Source organism: Eupeodes corollae, chromosome 1, assembly GCF_945859685.1.
Source record: "Eupeodes corollae chromosome 1, idEupCoro1.1, whole genome shotgun sequence".
NCBI classification, from domain to species: domain Eukaryota; kingdom Metazoa; phylum Arthropoda; class Insecta; order Diptera; family Syrphidae; genus Eupeodes; species Eupeodes corollae.
In genome coordinates, this window is record NC_079147.1 from 182,596,533 (window position 1) to 182,615,148 (window position 18,616).

The 18,616-nt window shown below is 36.0% G+C and overlaps 2 protein-coding genes across 2 annotated transcripts; both read left to right on the plus strand.

Moving 5' to 3' along the window:
* The first annotated feature begins 919 nt into the window (after positions 1-919).
* Positions 920-11,443, plus strand: LOC129940314 (uncharacterized). Its single transcript, XM_056048618.1, has 5 exons — positions 920-1,050; positions 1,122-1,427; positions 10,350-10,489; positions 10,622-10,900; positions 10,994-11,443. The coding sequence occupies exons 1-5, from the start codon at positions 972-974 to the stop codon at positions 11,153-11,155; spliced, it is 966 nt and encodes a 321-aa protein (XP_055904593.1). The 5' UTR covers positions 920-971; the 3' UTR covers positions 11,156-11,443.
* A 681-nt stretch (positions 11,444-12,124) lies between these two features.
* On the plus strand, positions 12,125-18,100 carry LOC129947527 (uncharacterized). The gene has a single exon (XM_056058120.1). It carries the CDS (start codon positions 12,125-12,127, stop codon positions 18,098-18,100), a length of 5,976 nt encoding a protein of 1,991 aa, XP_055914095.1.
* Positions 18,101-18,616: the final 516 nt, after the last annotated feature.

Below are 18,616 nucleotides of genomic sequence, written 5' to 3' on the forward strand. Positions count from 1 at the left end.
ATATACAGTCCCTTGTTTTTTTACCGCTTGGCTAACCCAGATAAAAGTTCTGTACAGCTTTCTGGCTTCTTCCAAAGATGTCAGTGTCATCTTAGAAAGCCAGTAAATGTTTTGACTTTTTAACGATTGTCTCTTTGGCAGATGTACCTAGATGCATAGTCTCGGATTGCTTTTAGATGGTAACTTAAAGTTAACAACTTTATAACTTTGATTTCAATATTTGGTTTTGACCCCGACATTTTTTAGTCGAAAAATAATTGTGACCAAGTTTAAGATTTTCTTTTGGAACTTTCATATTAAGTTCTCAGTTATTCAAAGTTTTCTGAGATAAAATATTTCTTATAACAATGTGTTAAAAACAAGTATTTTCAAAAATTACAATCACAATTTTTTAAATTTGGTAAAAAGATGAAAATGGAAACTAACTTTTAGTTGAATTTTTAAACTTTGGATTTTACATTTATTCTTAGTACTTTTTTCAAAATAAAACTAAAATTAAGCTGCTGTGCGGAGACTTTTTTGTACTATGCGTATATGAGGCCTAAAGGTCTCAATTTCATATGTTTAATAACAGACCAGCACGTATTATATACAAAGCTACCATGGAACAGACATTTTTTGTTGAAGCCTCCTACCACATAAACGGCGCTGCATGTACGAACCTTTCCACAGCTTCTTAAACAGTTTAATCAAATTTTCACCAACAAAACCACCAACATAGCAAATACACAAACCTTTTCATGTCGAAGGTGAGTGTCATTACTAAAAACAAAATACTTCATTCTCCATTCCAATAGATGGAGTAAGAGTTACGTCCAAAGATTCTATATCTCAATTATGAATATTTTTGTCTTATCTTATCAAACCAACTTCGATAACAAACCAATTCATTATTTGCCCACCTTTTACCAATAAATCCAATCAGTCAACTCTCTTAACTCACCAATTAACTAACAAAACAAAACTTCATTATGTCGGGTTTAAATAAAAATAGTATTTATCGTGATGAAAGTGAAGCTATTAAATCATTAAAAATTGAATTGGATATTGGTTAGTGAAAATGTTGTTTTAATTATGTGCACATTCTAATATTTAAAATCTTTTTAAACTTTTTATTCTAGTTAATGCAAAGAATGTTCATTTAGCTGAAGAAAATGCTCTACTGCGTTATAAATTAATTCGTCAAACTAATGAACAATTTACAACGTCAAATGTCAATGTCGAAAGTAAAATGAAATTATTTGCCATTGAAGAAGAACGAGATAAAATGTATGAAAATTTGGAGAAACTTAAAGCTAAATACAATAAATTACATACGGCTTATTTGGAAAAGGTCAAACGTTGTAAGGCATTAGAAGAGGTTTTCAGTCGACAGAAATTGCTGCCTGGTTTGGTGAAGAAGTCTGCAATTGAAGAAGCTAGGAATGGTTTGTTGTTTTTTTTTTCATAATCACATTTGAAAATGATTAACGCTGAAAGTTAAATGTTACTCATACTCATTTTAAAAGTTAAAAAAAAAAACATTCATACATATCTCAGATATGTTTATAGTATAAGCTCTTAAGGCTTTTTCGCTAGTTGAAGAAGCGTTAATCGACACACAAAAGTTTAACCCTCTGAGAACTTAAATTTCTTTATAGAATTGAGAAACTTGTTTTTTTTTTTATTAAAATTGAATTAAAGTTTTTAAAGGACTAACAAATCAGATTCCTATTCGTCAATATTATTGTCAACAGAATTGCTATATGGGTGTTAAGAGGAAAAAATCGCATTATTTTAATATAAAATAAAAAGTCAAGCCATTTTAAATACGTAACAGGCTTGTTTTTTAAAAGTCTGTTTGATATTTTTGAAAATTAAATATTAGAGTTAAAATTAATGTTTTTCATATCCCCAGAGACGGGGATGCGACCCACGCTGATAACTTCCAAATCGTGCCCTTCTGTCGATATTTCTAAAAGTCTTACAAAACATAATTTTATAAAAATTATATGCATGATAAAAGAATATCGTCCACTGTTCTCAGTCGACTTGAGTCGAAACTCATTTTTATCAGTCTTAGTTGTTTTTGTAAACCTTCGTTCTTTACTAAAAAAAAGGTTTCAATTAGATTATTCTTAAAAATCAACTCAAAAACATAAGTTAAAATAAATTTGATTTTAATATCTGTTTTTTCCCCAAGATATTTTAGTCGAAAACTTTTATTATTTTTTTAAGATTTTTGTTTCTTATAAAAAAGTGGATGTTGGATTTTTCCAAGAAAATTATATTATGTTAGTAACAAAATTTGTTCTCGAGATATTCGGATCGACAATCAGTTTTTACAATTTTGTAGAGAATTTTTTTTTAATTTCTTATTTTTATAAAAAAAATCATTTGTTATACAAGAAATTCTTAATTAAAACTTCATCAAATGTTTAAAACACTCGTTTGTATAAGATGGTTTGGAAGATATTTGAGATCAACCAAATGTTTTACTTTTTTAAGTTGCTTTAGTAAAAAATTCGCACTAATTTTTGTTCAAAGTCAAATAAATTCTATTTTACAGATAAAATAAAATTGATCTAAAATCGATATATCTGCCAAACAAGATTGATCGTCTCAAAAATGATTTTGAAGCGTTAAAACCCTCCACTGCACGCACTATGATCCAATGAAAACATTTTTTTTTTGTTTTTGTTTTTCATTTTGTAATATTAAAAGTATTAAACAAAAAAAATTGTTTAAATAAATTTTATTAAAAGTTAATAACTTTTGCATGTATGGCTGCTTGTGCAGTTACTCATTTTTCAAGCTTACAAAAAAAAAACAAACATGTATACCTAGGATTTACTTCAACAGTTTAACAAAACAAAACATTTTCATAAATATTCGTATCAAAAGTCAAAATTTAATAAAAGAAACAAAAAAACTAGGAATGAAATGATGTGAAACAATGTCGATCTTTGTTCAGGCACAGACTTACTTTGCATTTTTTACACATAATAAATGACCGTATTTGCAGTCGTTTTGGCATAGCTGCCTTGATTTCTGCCATTCCGGAAAGTGATCCATTGCGTCCAAACGAACCGAATTCAATGGAAAGTCATGGCACCTTCCTTTTTTCTTCAAATGTTGAGTTGAGGAAGCGGGGGTCAAAGGACTTGAATCAATGGAAGTTTTTTGACGCTTTGGAGTGTTCGAAATTGAAGCCGAGCGTCCCCTTTTCAGACACTTTTTATTCTTGCATAGGTGTTCTGCTATAGCCAGCTTAAAATCAAAGAGAGGCATATACGTGTCGCTCTTCTGCCGCCACAAAATCCATGCATTGACATCACACAAATCTAAAAAGTGGAAAAAAATTTTGATGTACCACTTTTTGGATCGTATGTCAATTCGACAAAGACCAAGCATAGAATCTAAAAGGTCAACACCACCCATATAAATGGTGATTTTTTAAGAGCTTGAGAACTTTTTTTAGAAAAAAAAAACGCATAAAATTTGCAAAATCTCATCGATTCTTTATTTGAAACGTTAGATTGGTCCATGACATTTACTTTTTGAAGATAATTTCATTTAAATGTTGACCGCGGCTGCGTCTTAGGTGGTCCATTCGGAAAGTCCAATTTTGGGTAACTTTTTCGAGCATTTCGGCCGGAATAGCCCGAATTTCTTCGGAAATGTTGTCTTCCAAAGCTGGAATAGTTGCTGGCTTATTTGTGTAGACTTTAGACTTGACGTAGCCTCACAAAAAATAGTCGAAAGGCGTCAAATCGCATGATCTTGGTGGCCATTTTACCGGTCCATTCCTTGAGATGAATTGTTCTCCGAAGTTTTCCCTCAAAATGGCCATAGAATCGCGAGCTGTGTGGCATGTAGCGCCATCTTGTTGAAACCACATGTCAACCAAGTTCAGTTCTTCCATTTTTGGCAATAAAAAGTTTGTTAGCATTGAACGATAGCGATCGCCATTCACCGTAACGTTGCGTCCAACAGCATCTTTGAAAAAATACGGTCCAATGATTCCACCAGCGTACAAAGCACACTAAACAGTGCATTTTTCGGGATGTATAGGCAGTTCTTGAACGGCTTCTGGTTGCTCTTCACTCCAAATGCGGCAATTTTGCTTATTTACGTAGCCATTCAACCAGAAATGAGCCTCATCGCTGAACAAAATTTGTCGATAAAAAAGCGGATTTTCTGCCAACTTTTCTAGGGCCCATTCACTGAAAATTCGACGTTGTGGCAGATCGTTCGGCTTCAGTTCTTGCACGAGCTGTATTTTATACGGTTTTACACCAAGATCTTTGCGTAAAATCTTCCATGTGGTCGAATAACACAAACCCAATTGCTGCGAACGGCGACGAATCGACATTTCACGGTCTTCAGCAACACTCTCAGAAACAGACGCAATATTCTCTTCTGTACGCACTGTACGCATTCGTGTGGTTGGTTTAATGTCCAATAAAGTAAACTGAGTGCGAAACTTGGTCACAATCGCATTAATTGTTTGCTCACTTGGTCGATTGTGTAGACCATAAATCGGACGTAAAGCGCGAAACACATTTCGAACCGAACACTGATTTTGGTAATAAAATTCAATGATTTGCAAGCGTTGCTCGTTAGTAAGTCTATTCATGATGAAATGTCAAAGCATACTGAGCATCTTTCTCTTTGACACCATGTCTGAAATCCCGCGTGATCTATCAAATACTAATGCATGAAAATCCTAACCTCAAAAAAATCTTTATTTATTATATTCATCTATTATTTTAGGGCAATCAACATGTACGTACTTTTTTTCTTTTCTTGAGTACCTTCTTTTTTTTGTTGTGGGGTTAGCCCCTCCAAACATGGAAAGCATATTCACAATTTTATTATCAAACCAGGACACAAAAGAAACATTGACGCCTTCAATGGTAGCCATCTTTTCTATCATATTTCCTCGTCCTCTTTTCTTTCTTTCCTTTTCTTTTGGAACTTCACTGTTGGGAACTCTATTTTGCCTCACGGTCCCCAATGAAAGAAGACCCGCTTTGGTTAGATGCACTTGAAGTTTTGGACTGTTGAACCAGTTGTCAAAGTAAATTGTGTGGTTTATATGTCTGGGCACAGTTGAAACCAACCTGGACACAACATTTCCGCTTACACCCAAATCTGGAAAACCATCTGGTATAACGTTGCTCTGCTCCCCTGTGAATATATCAAAATCATAGCTGAATCCCGATATTCCGCTTAAAACGAAGTTTTTGTAACCCCATTTATGTGGCTTTTTTTGGATTATACTGCTTAAGGTGATGTCGATATTAGTGGGAATTGTTTGTTCGTCCACTGCAAGATGTTCTTCTTTTGGTATAAGAAGAAGTCGTTCCCTTATATTATTTAGGAGTGTCCTGACTTTGAAAAGCTGGTCGTGTCCAGGTTGACTAAATCGAACGAATTTATCATTATCAGCGAAATGAAGACATTTTTTTATTTCCTTCCCACCTGTCCTAGTTGGGAATTCCAATACCGCCTTGTAGAAGGCGGGAGGGACGTGAAAAGAGAAATGCCGAAAAATTGTTCCATTTCACTTCGCGTTATGTTGACTGGCTTATTTATGTTGTTTTGCAATGCTTTTCTGTTGGATTCCTCAACAATCATATCAAACAGTTCTCCCGTGAAAAGAAAAGAAAAAAAGTCAGCGGGGGTCTCTAAAGAGGCAATTCTTCTGGAAGCTCTTTTGTCCCTAAAAAGGGATAATCGCTTTCCATGTACGTTGCACGGGATTTGCTCCTCCATATTACTTTTTCTTTTTTTTCTTATCTTTCGATCTCAAAGTTGACAATGTTTTTTCATCATCCGAATCGTACTCGCTTTCATCGGTTTCAGGCACCTCTATGTGTTCTTTACAGTCCATATCCATATTCTGCTCATCCTCCGATTCAAGGATTTCATCCTCACTCTGAAAATCATAACCAGGAACAGCACAAAATCCTTTTCCCTAGAATGAAATAGACGAGATCATTGTTTTTCACTGCAAAAAAAGCACAAGCAGCCATACATATATGACACCATAAATATTGTTGTGAATGGATAAGGAGCCATATATGGATGTTTTCAAAAATACGCCGCGTTTTGAATTCCACGGACATAATTGAACATTTAACACTTTAATATAACTTACTAATATTGAATCTTTTTAAAAAAAAATGTAATGCCAATAAATTATGCACAAGTCAATGAATAATAAGCTTTTATATCTATGTTTTTTTCAACGGTCACACCACACGCACTGTCAAATTTGATTGCGGATTTTCGCGATTGTGCAACGAAAAATAAAACCAAAATACACTAAAAAATATAAACAATGAACTGTTCTAAGATATCAAAACGGTACTTTTCCAATATCAGTTGAGCAATCCAAGCAGTCGGCGTTTAAAAATCAAAAGCTTCTTGTGCAGTAGAGGGTTAAATCTTAAATTTGAAAAATATAAGAACGGGGTCAGTTACTAAATAAATGTGTTCTTTTCGAAATAGAAATTTTTTAAAATTATTTTTTGGTTGTATTACAAAATAATACATTAATTATGTTTTCTTTTCTTTTACCATTTCACCAGGAACAAGTTTGAAGTCAAATATTTTATAAGTTTCTAAATAAACATTTTTAAAAAAGGGTTGTGTCCTCATCTTTCATAACAGTTTTTAAATTCAATGCAACCGCAACTGTGCTGTTTTCAATTATAATTTTCTCTGCTAGCTTCAACTGGCTCCTCCGAGTAAATGATTGTTTTGGACTACTTTTTAAAACCACAATTTTCATACGTCCGTCTCTTTGTTCATAATCAAGAAACCTTTTATATTATACCATATTGTTACCAAGTAAATCAAAGAAAACTTTGCGATTTTTCCAATTGGTCAGCTGTCAGAAGATACTCAGGATGCGCGAAATAAAGACTAATACAAATTTGAGTTTCTAAAAGCTAGGCTATTGGAAATATTACCAAGCATTCTCGGAATTGTTCAAAAACATATTGCTTTCACTTGTTTGGATGCTTTCTAGATCCCTTTCAAGCAGAATATTCGAACCTTTGCAAACATCTTACCAGGTTTTACGAAATCTGTCGATTTGTCTGGAATAAAACTTTCATAAAATGTTCATGGCAATATTTTGTGTTAGGTAAATTATTTTAAGTTAATACCTTTCTTTTATTCACGAGATATCAAGAATCGAAAATCAATTTTTATTAATATCCCGTACTATTTCTAGTAGATTTTAATTTTTTTGAAAGTAACAGATTTTTTTTTTATAATAATTGCTAAATGTCAAACAAAATATTGTCTATAAGATAAAATAAGTTTGAAGCCAATATTTTAAATTTTTGAAAAAATACTTAAGTCGAAAACCAATTTTTACCAACTTTTGGTATTGTTTTGTTTTTTTCGATTCGATTTTTCTCAAAATAATTCCAAATGCCAAAAATGTTATTCTTCGTTGCATACAATTATTTTGGAGATAAAATCTTTTTGTTCGTAAATTATTCCAGGTGACAATTATTTTTGTTTTCAGTGTTTTTTTTTATTTACGTAAGAAAGTACGAACGTACGTACCACGCACGCACAGATATCTTTCTAAAAATCTTTAATTTAGACTCTAAGGACCTTGATACGTCGAAAAATGTAAAATTTTTCAATTCCATAAATCGGGCTGATTACAATAACTTCCTATGGGAAGTCTACAATGAAATGTTTGATCATTGGGAAAGTTTAATAAAAATCTATCGGTTCGTTTTTGGAGAAAATTTGAGTTTTCGATTTTGGACCAAAAACTTTGTATGAGGATTACTGTTAGTCATAAAACAAGACATAAAAAACTCTCTACAATTTTGCTGTAGAAGTATGTACCGATAATTGGACGAAATCGGGAGACCCACTTTTTTCAACTTACCATCGTAATTTTGATCAATATCTTAAGTTCGAAATTTTTGCAAGTAAAAAGGGGATTCGAACCCTTAAGAATGTCAAGTCTAAGTTGTCATTTACCGAAATAATTGGCATATCGATAAAATTGTGCAGAGACGTGTATTAAAGCTGCGTCTTAGACCTAGGCAAGAGATGCATGGACATCGAATGAGAAATCTTGGAAATAGGTCGCATGAGGGTGTTATGTTGTCGAAATTGTTTGAAAACCAAAGGAGTACTTTAAAAACCTAGAAAAATAACTTCTGTCTGCCAGACAAACCACGCGGATAAAATGTAATATCCTTTTAACTGTAAATCACATCGTGTTGTTGGACAACCGTCAAGGCTAAACGTCACGGTAAGATTCCTCTAATAAATATTGTTCTAACAAATAGAGGACCAACCAGATCTTCCAAAAACATATTCGACCCCTTGCTGTGTTTTGACTTATTTATAACAGATTAAATAGTTAGTGAAATATTGAAATGGACAAACATAGAAATCTCTCTCCAACGTATGGAAAAAGAAGATATGGACAAAGAAACTGGAAATGAGACTACGAAGTTTAGTGCTACATTTAGAGACACCAATGAAATTGAAATCTGTGCATCCTTACATTATTCGCTGCTATGAAAGATTATCACCTTTCAACGGAAGAACTTTTTGACAGCTCTTTTTCTGGAACTCGTTATCTAGCAGTTATGAGTCGTGACAGATTCGACTTTCTTATCAGGTGTATGCGCATGGATGATAAATCGCTACGTCCACCACTCAGAGATACAGATCCATTTATACCTATCAGAAAAGTTTGGGACTTATTCATAAATCAGTGCTTGATCAATAACACTCCGGGATCACATCTAACTATTGACGAGCAGCTATTGGGATCCTGGGGAAGATGTCCATTTAGGATGTACATTTCAAGCAAACCAAATGGATATGGAATAAAGATTCCGATGATGTGTGACAGCGCCACAAAGTACATGATAAATGCCATTCCTTATAGCGGACGAGCAACCAATACCAATGGCATTCCTTAAGGTGAGTACTATATCAAAGAACTGTCAAAGGCAGTGCATGGCACCTATCGTCATATTACCTGCAACAATTGGTTTACAATTGGGTACCCTTGGCAAAATCCTTATTCATCAACCTTATAAACTTACACTGGTGGGTACCATACGTTCCAACAAACGAGAAATTCCTGAACTGGACGCTTTCACGTCCTGTGGGCAGTTCATTGTTCTGTTACGTTGGTCCTTTAACATTTGTGTCATATAAACCAAAGCCATCTAAAATGGTATATTTGCTTGCATCTTGCGATGAAGAAGGTACAACAACACAAATGGAAAACCAGAAATGAAGAAATGAACGAAGGGCGGTGTCGAAACATTCAACCAAATGTGCTCGCATATGTGATGCTCCAGAAAAATCAACAGGTGGCCAATGGCAGTACTACATGGCATTTTTACACATAGCTGCAAAAATTTCATCAATAAACTGAGTACAGAACTCACTTCTCTTCATATGAAAAAGGCTAGAAGCTCCAACTTTGAAGAGGACTTATCGCAAAATATTTAGGAGTTGCTACTTAACACAAGTGCAAATAGTGTTGAGGAAAATGAAGAAGAGCCTGCTACAAAAAAAGGAGAGAAAAGAGTATGTGCGTATTGTCCATCAAAAATTCGCAGATCATGTGTGGTATGAAAAAAGGTGGTTGGCGTCGAACATAAAAATGCCGTGTGCCATTTTTGTATTCAATTTAATAATTATTAAAAGACTTGTTTTGAACCAAAAAGTGATAATAAAGCAACTTTTAAGACTTAAAGTCAGTTTTAATGTTCCTTTAAAAATAATTTTTTTTTTGTTAATTGTAATAGAGTTTAAGTTTTTTGTTTTTATCGTTTAAATTAGTATTTATTTCTACTGAATCATAGATTTATTTCTCGTTACATGAAATTCATTAATAAATAAAACATTAACATTTTTTAAAAAGTTAATTTCTTTCATTTAAACCATGAGTCGGCTTGAACGGCCTGAATTTCACTTACGCCATCTTGTCAGAACGAAATCTTATTCAATTCAAAGTTATGTACTTACTTACATAAGGAGGCACTAAAGTCCTGTGTGAACTAGAGCCTCACCCAACAAACTTCTCCATGTAGATCGGTCCTTACCTAGATAGCTAGATGTTTTCGGAACTTTTCTCTAGTTTGAGCTATAAAAATGTTTACCTCCAATTTGGTGTAGAAATTTTAGTTCAGATTAATAATGGGTTTGATTACTTTTACTGGTATATAATATTTCTTGAACCAACTTAACGTCTCCAATCCAAATGTTTCTCATTTCCACAAACCATCAGTGTAAATAAATCATCCCCGCGCTCAGCTTCACGATCAATCAAAATTATTTGTACGCTCCTTCTTCAGATCCCGTCATTGATAATTCCACCAGACAGCAACAACTCCAAGACGAAAACATCATGAACTCAACCAAGATCGCCACTCTACAACGGTCCCTGGACGAAGCTTTTGACATAATCGATGAACTTGACTTCGAATTGGAAAGTGTAAGTGCTCGAAAAATATCAATACAACGTGCGAATCGTTAGTCGTTATAGTCCTTCCGGCTGGTAGCTCTTTTGAACCAAAAAAAAAACCATAAACATTTAATTTTGAAACGTGCGTGTGTTGTCTTCTAGGTCGACTTTCTTGAAATGGAAAACGAGAGGCTGAAAAACGAGCTGAACAAGCTCAAAAAGAAGGATGCCAACATTACGACTTCGACGACCGCAATGCCGACTACGAAGGCAACAGAAACATCAACCAACAACGATGACGCAGACAACAACGTTCAGAGAAATGAAGATCATCGACTTGGGCATCATGAAAGATCATCAACCTGTTCAATGGAGCGCGAGTGCCTTCCAGACGGTCTGCCTGATCTTGAAGCTATCGAACGGTCAGTCCTAACTCCCAGTGTGAGTATATCAATATCTTATTTCAATTCGAGAAGGATCACACCAAAATTGATCCTCATCATATCAACTTTCTTTGGTTGGTGGTTTTTGCAGTTAAACGAAACTGTGCAAGCTGAAAGCCATTTGCTTCGCAGGGAATTGCTGCGGTCTCGCTTACAGAATACCAGGCCACCACAAGCACAACGTTGTCGTGCCTCAGGGCTTCAGTCATCAGAGACACCAATAACGAAGGAGGAGAACTCTTCGGTGGAATAAAAATAGTTAACTATGTTCATATACTGCTACGCCTATATACGCCGCCGCCGCGCCGAAGCCGTGGTACTCCTAGGTATCTAACAGAACTAGGTCTACCACTCTTTAACAACTTTTTGAGGTTATGTAATGTAAGCTTGTCTTGTTGGTGCTACTATCGGTCGGTCGTCGTCGTCGTGTTGTAAGTCTTTTTATTTCTGTTTGTTTCTTTAACTGGGACAAGTTTTTGATTTTCATTTGATGTAATAAATTAAAAATAAAATGTAAAATGTTTCAATATTCAGATTGGAATAAAAGACTTTTTAAGATTAAAACTGTCAAAGTGCCGATGACTTCTAAACCTATGCAGAGCTAGACAACTTCATTTATATTTTTTCGGCTAGAAGAGGGATATCGGTCAAGTAAAAGTAGTGCCATTATACGTGTTGAGAATCACGGCAACACTGGAGCTGTTGAAAAATAGATGGCGCATATTTAAAACTTAATTTAAAAATTATTGTGAATTTAAACTAAACATAAACTATTGTGAACTAAAATTAAAGAAAAAATTGCCTTTTTGATTTTAATGAGAAAGCGCGTGGACTGAATCCACTTAAAACCTTTATTATTAAAAGTTAAGTTAAATCTAAAAACTCTGAATACTAAACGTAAGAATTTATAATAATTTACATATTATACATATTATGCCTTATAAATATATATTTTTCTTAGGAAATTTTAGCGCCAATAAATTTGCTTAAAATTCGGAAAATATTCTTTATTTGCTTTGGATTTAACAATCTAAAATTTCGTTTACCGAATTTTCATCAATCTGGAATAAGCGTTAGAAACGCCACAAATTGTTGTAAGGACCAAAGGAGATTGGCCAACGGAGCACGTGATTAGCCCGTACCTACCCAATCGCTAAACCAGGTGAGTACCTTTTGAGTTTTCCCTTCCTTGTGCCTTCATAAAACCAGTACATATACCTAAATGCATCGTACCCCACCGCCTTCAAAAAAAATAAGCGATTTAGTCGCCGAAATAAGTGGAATGAATTTTCCAAGTGGTAGTCAGACACAACCTCAAAATTCGCCACCAGTTACACTACCGCCAGCTGTGCCCCCGCCAGCTGTGCCGCCACCAGTTGGGCCACTGCCAACTATGCCAACGCCAGCTGTGCCATCGACAGCAGTGTCACCGCCAGCAGTGCCCCTGTCAGCTGTGCCCCCGTCAGCTGTGCCACCGCCAATTGCACCACCACCGTTAGCATCAACAATCCTTCTATCCGAACAGATTCCCTTCGCAGGACAGGCTGCCGATCTACAAGAAACACTTCCATCAACCGTTACTGCTGGCCATCCTATGCCCCGTCAATCATCTGGAATGAATCCGATGACTTCAAAGGCGATGTCAACAGCATCCAAAGCCTCATCACGCAGGCGAGCATCCCTTCAACTCAAACGGTTAGAAGAAGAACGGCTGCTGCAAGAAAGGTACTTGTCGAAAAAATATCAAATTCTTGAGGACAACCTTTCTGAAGACGAGGACGATGTTGAAGATGACCTCAACGGCAACGACAACGCTGATGGCCCCCCTACATCCTCAAAAAATGTGGAAAACTGGTTGAAAATGCAAACCAAGCATGGAAATGTAACTTTTAATGCCGATCTACCTAATAATAGCACATTAAATAATAACTGGCTAGGCCTTAACGTCAATCAAAACCACGATAACACTTTATTGAACACAAATAATGTAGAAAGACAAACTTTTCCACAATCAACGAACAACAATAATCAGATTCCACAAGAAACCTTAAATGATTTCCAAGATAATCCCACGTTAACACGGCGACAATTGGCTGCAAGACATTCCACACCAAAAGATCTACCACGGTTTAATGGAGATCCTGAGGACTGGGCTTTATTCATCAGCTGCTTCGAGAGCAGCACCAGGATCTGCGGTTTCTCGTCAGAAGAAAATCTTGTACGCCTTCGGGCAAGCTTGAGAGGGAAAGCACTCGATGCAGTTCGCAGCCGGTTGTCACAACCCGGTCAAGTTGACAGAATTATAAGCACATTGCAAATGATGTTCGGCCGTCCTGAAATCATAATAAACACATTGCTTAGTAAACTCAAACAAGAACCGCTTCCTAAAGCAGATAAATTAGAATCCATCCTAAAATATTCACTTGAGGTTGAAAGTATTTGTGCCACAATGGAAGTTTCTGGTTGTTCATCGCATTTAAACAACCCTATATTGCTCCAGGAGTTGGTAGAGAGACTACCTCCAACTCTTCGCCTGAACTGGTCCATATATAAACAAACACTTTCAATAATTAACATTTCTCAATTTAGCTCTTGGTTATTTGAAGTTGGTCGAGCCGCAAACGATGTGATATTTTCAGGCATTTCATCTCCAGAGCAAAAATCACGACAAGAGCGATCACATCTAAATATTCACAACGAAGTAGTAACATCCAAAAAATGTAAAATTTGCGAAAAAAATTGCACTTCATTGGCTAAATGTCAGACGTTCCTCGACTACTCATTACAGCAACGATGGTCGATTGTAAAAGAAAAACATCTGTGCCGAACTTGCCTTCGTCGTCATAACAACAAATGTCAATCCAAACAGCTGTGCGGAGAAAATAACTGTGCCTATCGTCATCATAAGCTCCTTCACAATTACTCATATAATCAAACGAATGCACCTAAATATGACATCGAAAAATCAGACTCATCAAAGAAGACTACTGTTGCCGAAACTCCGAATTCAAACCCCTTCACCAAGACACTTACAACTCCCTTTGATGATTCAAACAAAAAAATTAACAACACAGTTCCAATTCCCCTCGCTAATGCCAGTCAAGAAACAAAAAATTTACAAATTTCAACGGCTTCGAATTCCATCGCACAACCAACACCATCAACATCCATCGCGACCCAAACACCATCGAATTGTCACACTCACCAAAAAGAGAATGCAATTCTCTTCAGAGTATTGCCTGTAACCTTGTACGGAAAAGAGAGAAAGGTAGAAACATTTGCATTTCTTGACGATGGGTCGTCTACTTCGTTGTTGGAATCGCAGTTGGCTGATGATTTGCAATTGGAAGGGGAAAATTTACCGCTGCACTTAAAGTGGACATCAAATGTAGTACGAGAAGAAGCAAATTCAAGAAAGGTCGATTTGGATATTTCTGGCGCAGACATGCAGAATAAGTTTTCAATTCATGGTGTGCGCACAGTGGAAGATTTGGATTTGCCGCAGCAAACAATTAATGCAAAAGATTTATGTAAACGGTATGTACATCTAAAGGGTGTTCCACTTATGTCATTTGTTGATGCAAAACCTCGTATTTTAATAGGTTTAAAGCATTGGAATTTGGGAATACCGCTCCGAACTAAAGAAGGAAATACAAACGAACCTGTTGCCACCAAAACGCGGTTGGGTTGGGTGGCGTTTGGCCCATGTGACATAACTTCCGTCAAGAATCTTAGCCTTAATTTTCAATTGGATATTTGTCCATGCCGCACTGGTGATGACTTGTTTTTAAACGATTCTCTGAAAGATTACTTTGCAATGGAAAATGTGGGAACGAAAAAAGTTCTACTTATGTCGCCTGAAGAGGATAGAGCACAAAAAATACTCGACACTCATTCGAAAAGAATTAAAAATAAATTCGAGGTTCCATTGCTTTGGAGAAATGATAACTTAAAATTACCTAAGAGTGAAACTTATGCATACAATCGTCTGTTGTGCTTAGAGCGTCGATTGGTAAGAGAGCCACATATTAAAATATTGATAAATAACTTGATTGAAGATTATGTTATTAAAGGTTACGCTCGGAAGATCGACCCTAAATCTGAAGTAACAGGAAAAACGTGGTATTTACCAATTTTCCCTGTATTAAACCCGAACAAACCTAACAAAATTCGCATCGTTTGGGATGCGGCAGCAAAAATAAATGGGGTTTCACTCAATTCGGCTTTGTTGACTGGTCCTGACATAACATCCCCCTTGCTTGGAGTTTTGTTTCGTTTTAGAGAACGAAATGTGGGCCTGTGTGCGGACATAAAAGAAATGTTTCACCAGGTACAAATTAAGGCTGATGACCAGGAAGCACAACGATTCCTTTGGCGTAATGCTAAAACAAACGAAGTCGAAACATACATTCTTCAAGTCATGTCATTTGGCGCAACTTCTTCGCCGTTTTGTGCACAATATATTAAAAATCGTAACGCACAAGAATTTAATCTACAATTTCCTGACGCTGCTAAGGCCATAATAAGAGATCACTATGTTGACGATTATATTGCTAGTTATGATAATGATGAAGAAGCAGCGAGAATCGCCAAGGATGTAATTCATGTACATAGCAAAGGTGGATTTGAAATAAGAAATTTTAGGTCAAATTCTTCAAGTTTATTGGACGAATTGAAGTGTCATTCAGCTGACAAGTGCTCCAGTGTGTCCTTGTCGAATGCTGAAAAGGTTTTGGGCCTATGGTGGTCCCCAACAAATGATGAGTGGTTTTTCATATTTAATAGCGATCGAATGTGTTCTGAAGTGATGAGTGGTAAGCAGAAACCCACAAAAAGGGAAGTTCTTCAATTTTTAATGAGAATTTATGATCCTTTAGGTCTGATTGCTAACATTCTGGTAAACGTTAAAATTTTGCTGCAGTCTATTTCGAGATCTGGTGTTGACTGGGACGAGAAAATAAGAAACGAGCATTTCGTTATTTGGAATAAATGGCTTCGTCTGTTGCCTGAGATCAATAATATTAAAATCCCTCGGAGGTACTTAACAGTGCTTAACTTTCTTGATGCAGATAGTGTTGAGTTACACATATTTTGCGATGCAAGTGAAGAGGCTCTAGCTTCGGCCGCATATATTCGAGTTATACATGGAGAAGAAATCGAGTGCCGTTTAATAGCAGCAAAAACGAAAGTTGCACCCTTACGTCACATATCAATTCCACGAATGGAACTTGAAGCTGCAGTTCTTGGAAGCAGATTAGCAACTACAATCATCGAAAGTCATTCAATTAAATTTACACGCCAAATATACTGGACTGATTCTAAAACCGTCATCTATTGGCTAAGGTCACCGAGCAGAAAATTTCAGCAGTTCGTTTCTTTGAGAATTGGCGAGATTCTTGAGAAAACTCATGCAGAATATTGGAAGTGGGTTCCATCTAAAGAAAATGTGGCCGATGAAGCCACAAAAACCCGAATGAATTTCGATTTTTCATCGCAAAGTCCATGGTATAGAGGTCCAGATTTTTTGTGGTTAAATGAAAACTTCTGGCCGAAGTGTGAACTTGATTCTATAAAGCCAGATAGTGAATTTGTTGAACATCTTCATCACAGCACCAAAGATGTCAATCAGGAATGGATAATTAATTTTCATAAATTCTCAAATTGGAGGGAGCTTCTTAATGCCATGTCAAGAGTTTACCTCTTCATTGATTGGTACTTTACCCGCAACCCAGATCTCACGCTTCAACAATTCATCGACGATGCAGAACGTTGTTTGTGGAGGCGAGCACAGAGAGATGTGTTCAGTGAAGAAATCATACTTCTAGATGCAGTGAATATTGGTGACAGAGTTTTTCTTCCAAAGACAAGTTTGTTGTATAAATTATCACCATACATAGATGAACATAACGTGTTGAGAATTTCTGGAAGAATAGATGCAGCAGTTGATGTGGATTTTGGAACCAAAAGGCCGGTTGTTCTTCCGAAGGATCACCATATAACGTTTCTAATTCTTGACCACTATCACCGTAAATTTAAACATCAATATAATGAAACAGTTGTGAACGAGGTACGTCAGCGATTTTACATTCCCGCTTTACGTATAATGGTTAAAAAAGTACAACGTAAATGCCAGGAGTGTCGCAACCAAAGAGCTGAACCAGTGATACCTGTGATGGCGGAACTACCTTCTGCAAGGTTAAAAACGTATACTAAGCCTTTCTCATACGTTGGGATCGACTATTTTGGACCGATGCTTGTAACTGTGGGGCGACGTGTGGAAAAAAGGTGGGGTGTTATTTTTACCTGTCTTACTATAAGAGCGATTCATGTAGAAGTCGCCCATTCTCTCTCTACTAGTTCTTGCATCCAAGCTTTGAAACGATTTGTTTCAAGAAGAGGTACTCCAATACAAATCTACACCGACAACGGTACCAACTTTCGGGGAGCAAGTCGAGAATTAAAAGCAGCTGTTGAACAAATAAATGGTAAGAAACTGGTTGAAGGTATAGGTGAGGGAAGGGTCAAATGGTCATTCATTCCTCCAGCAGCTCCACATATGGGTGGATGCTGGGAGCGGTTGGTTCGATCGGTAAAGCAAACGCTTTTACAAATGAAATTTACCAGAAATCCGAGTGATGAGCTACTAAATACAATGATGGCCGAAGTTGAAGGTATAATCAACTCTCGTCCATTGACTTACGTTCCAGTGTCTTGTGAGGATGACGAAGCCTTAACACCTAACCATTTTTTGTTGGGCTCTTCAAACGGATCGAAGCCGTTAGGAGAGTGTAAAGATGAAGGCATTATCTTAAAACAAAACTGGATGATGGCTGAGCAGCTTAGTAATTCTTTCTGGCGAAGATGGATCCGGGAGTATCTCCCGACCTTAACAAGACGAACGAAGTGGTTCCAGCACACAAAGCCCATCTCCGTTGATGACATAGTAATTATAATCGATGAAAATAATGCCAAAAATGAATGGCCTAAAGGTCGTGTGTTAGAGCTTAACACGAGTCGGGATGGAAAAATTAGAAGTGTTGTCATTCAGACGAAATCGGGAGTCTATGTTCGACCCGTTTCAAAATTGGCTGTATTAGATGTTGCCGATTCTACAGTATCAGGTAAGCCGGATCAACTTTCCATCTTACCGGGGGGGAATGTTGAGAATCACGGCAACACTGGAGCTGTTGAAAAATAGATGGCGCATATTTAAAACTTAATTTAAAAATTATTGTGAATTTAAACTAAACATAAACTATTGTGAACTAAAATTAAAGAAAAAATTGCCTTTTTGATTTTAATGAGAAAGCGCGTGGACTGAATCCACTTAAAACCTTTATTATTAAAAGTTAAGTTAAATCTAAAAACTCTGAATACTAAACGTAAGAATTTATAATAATTTACATATTATACATATTATGCCTTATAAATATATATTTTTCTTAGGAAATTTTAGCGCCAATAAATTTGCTTAAAATTCGGAAAATATTCTTTATTTGCTTTGGATTTAACAATACGACTTCTAAACAGGAACACTAAATTTTGTCCAAAAAATCTATCATAAGTGTCGGTCACCCACTGTTAGTGGCTTAAAACATTGAAAGAAATATTTTATGTTTGTATAGGTAATCCTATCTCCGGGGTTTCTTTAATTAAAGTGGTCAGTTGGGTTGCATGGAGTAGTGGGTATGAAGATATTTCATTGAACGCTTCC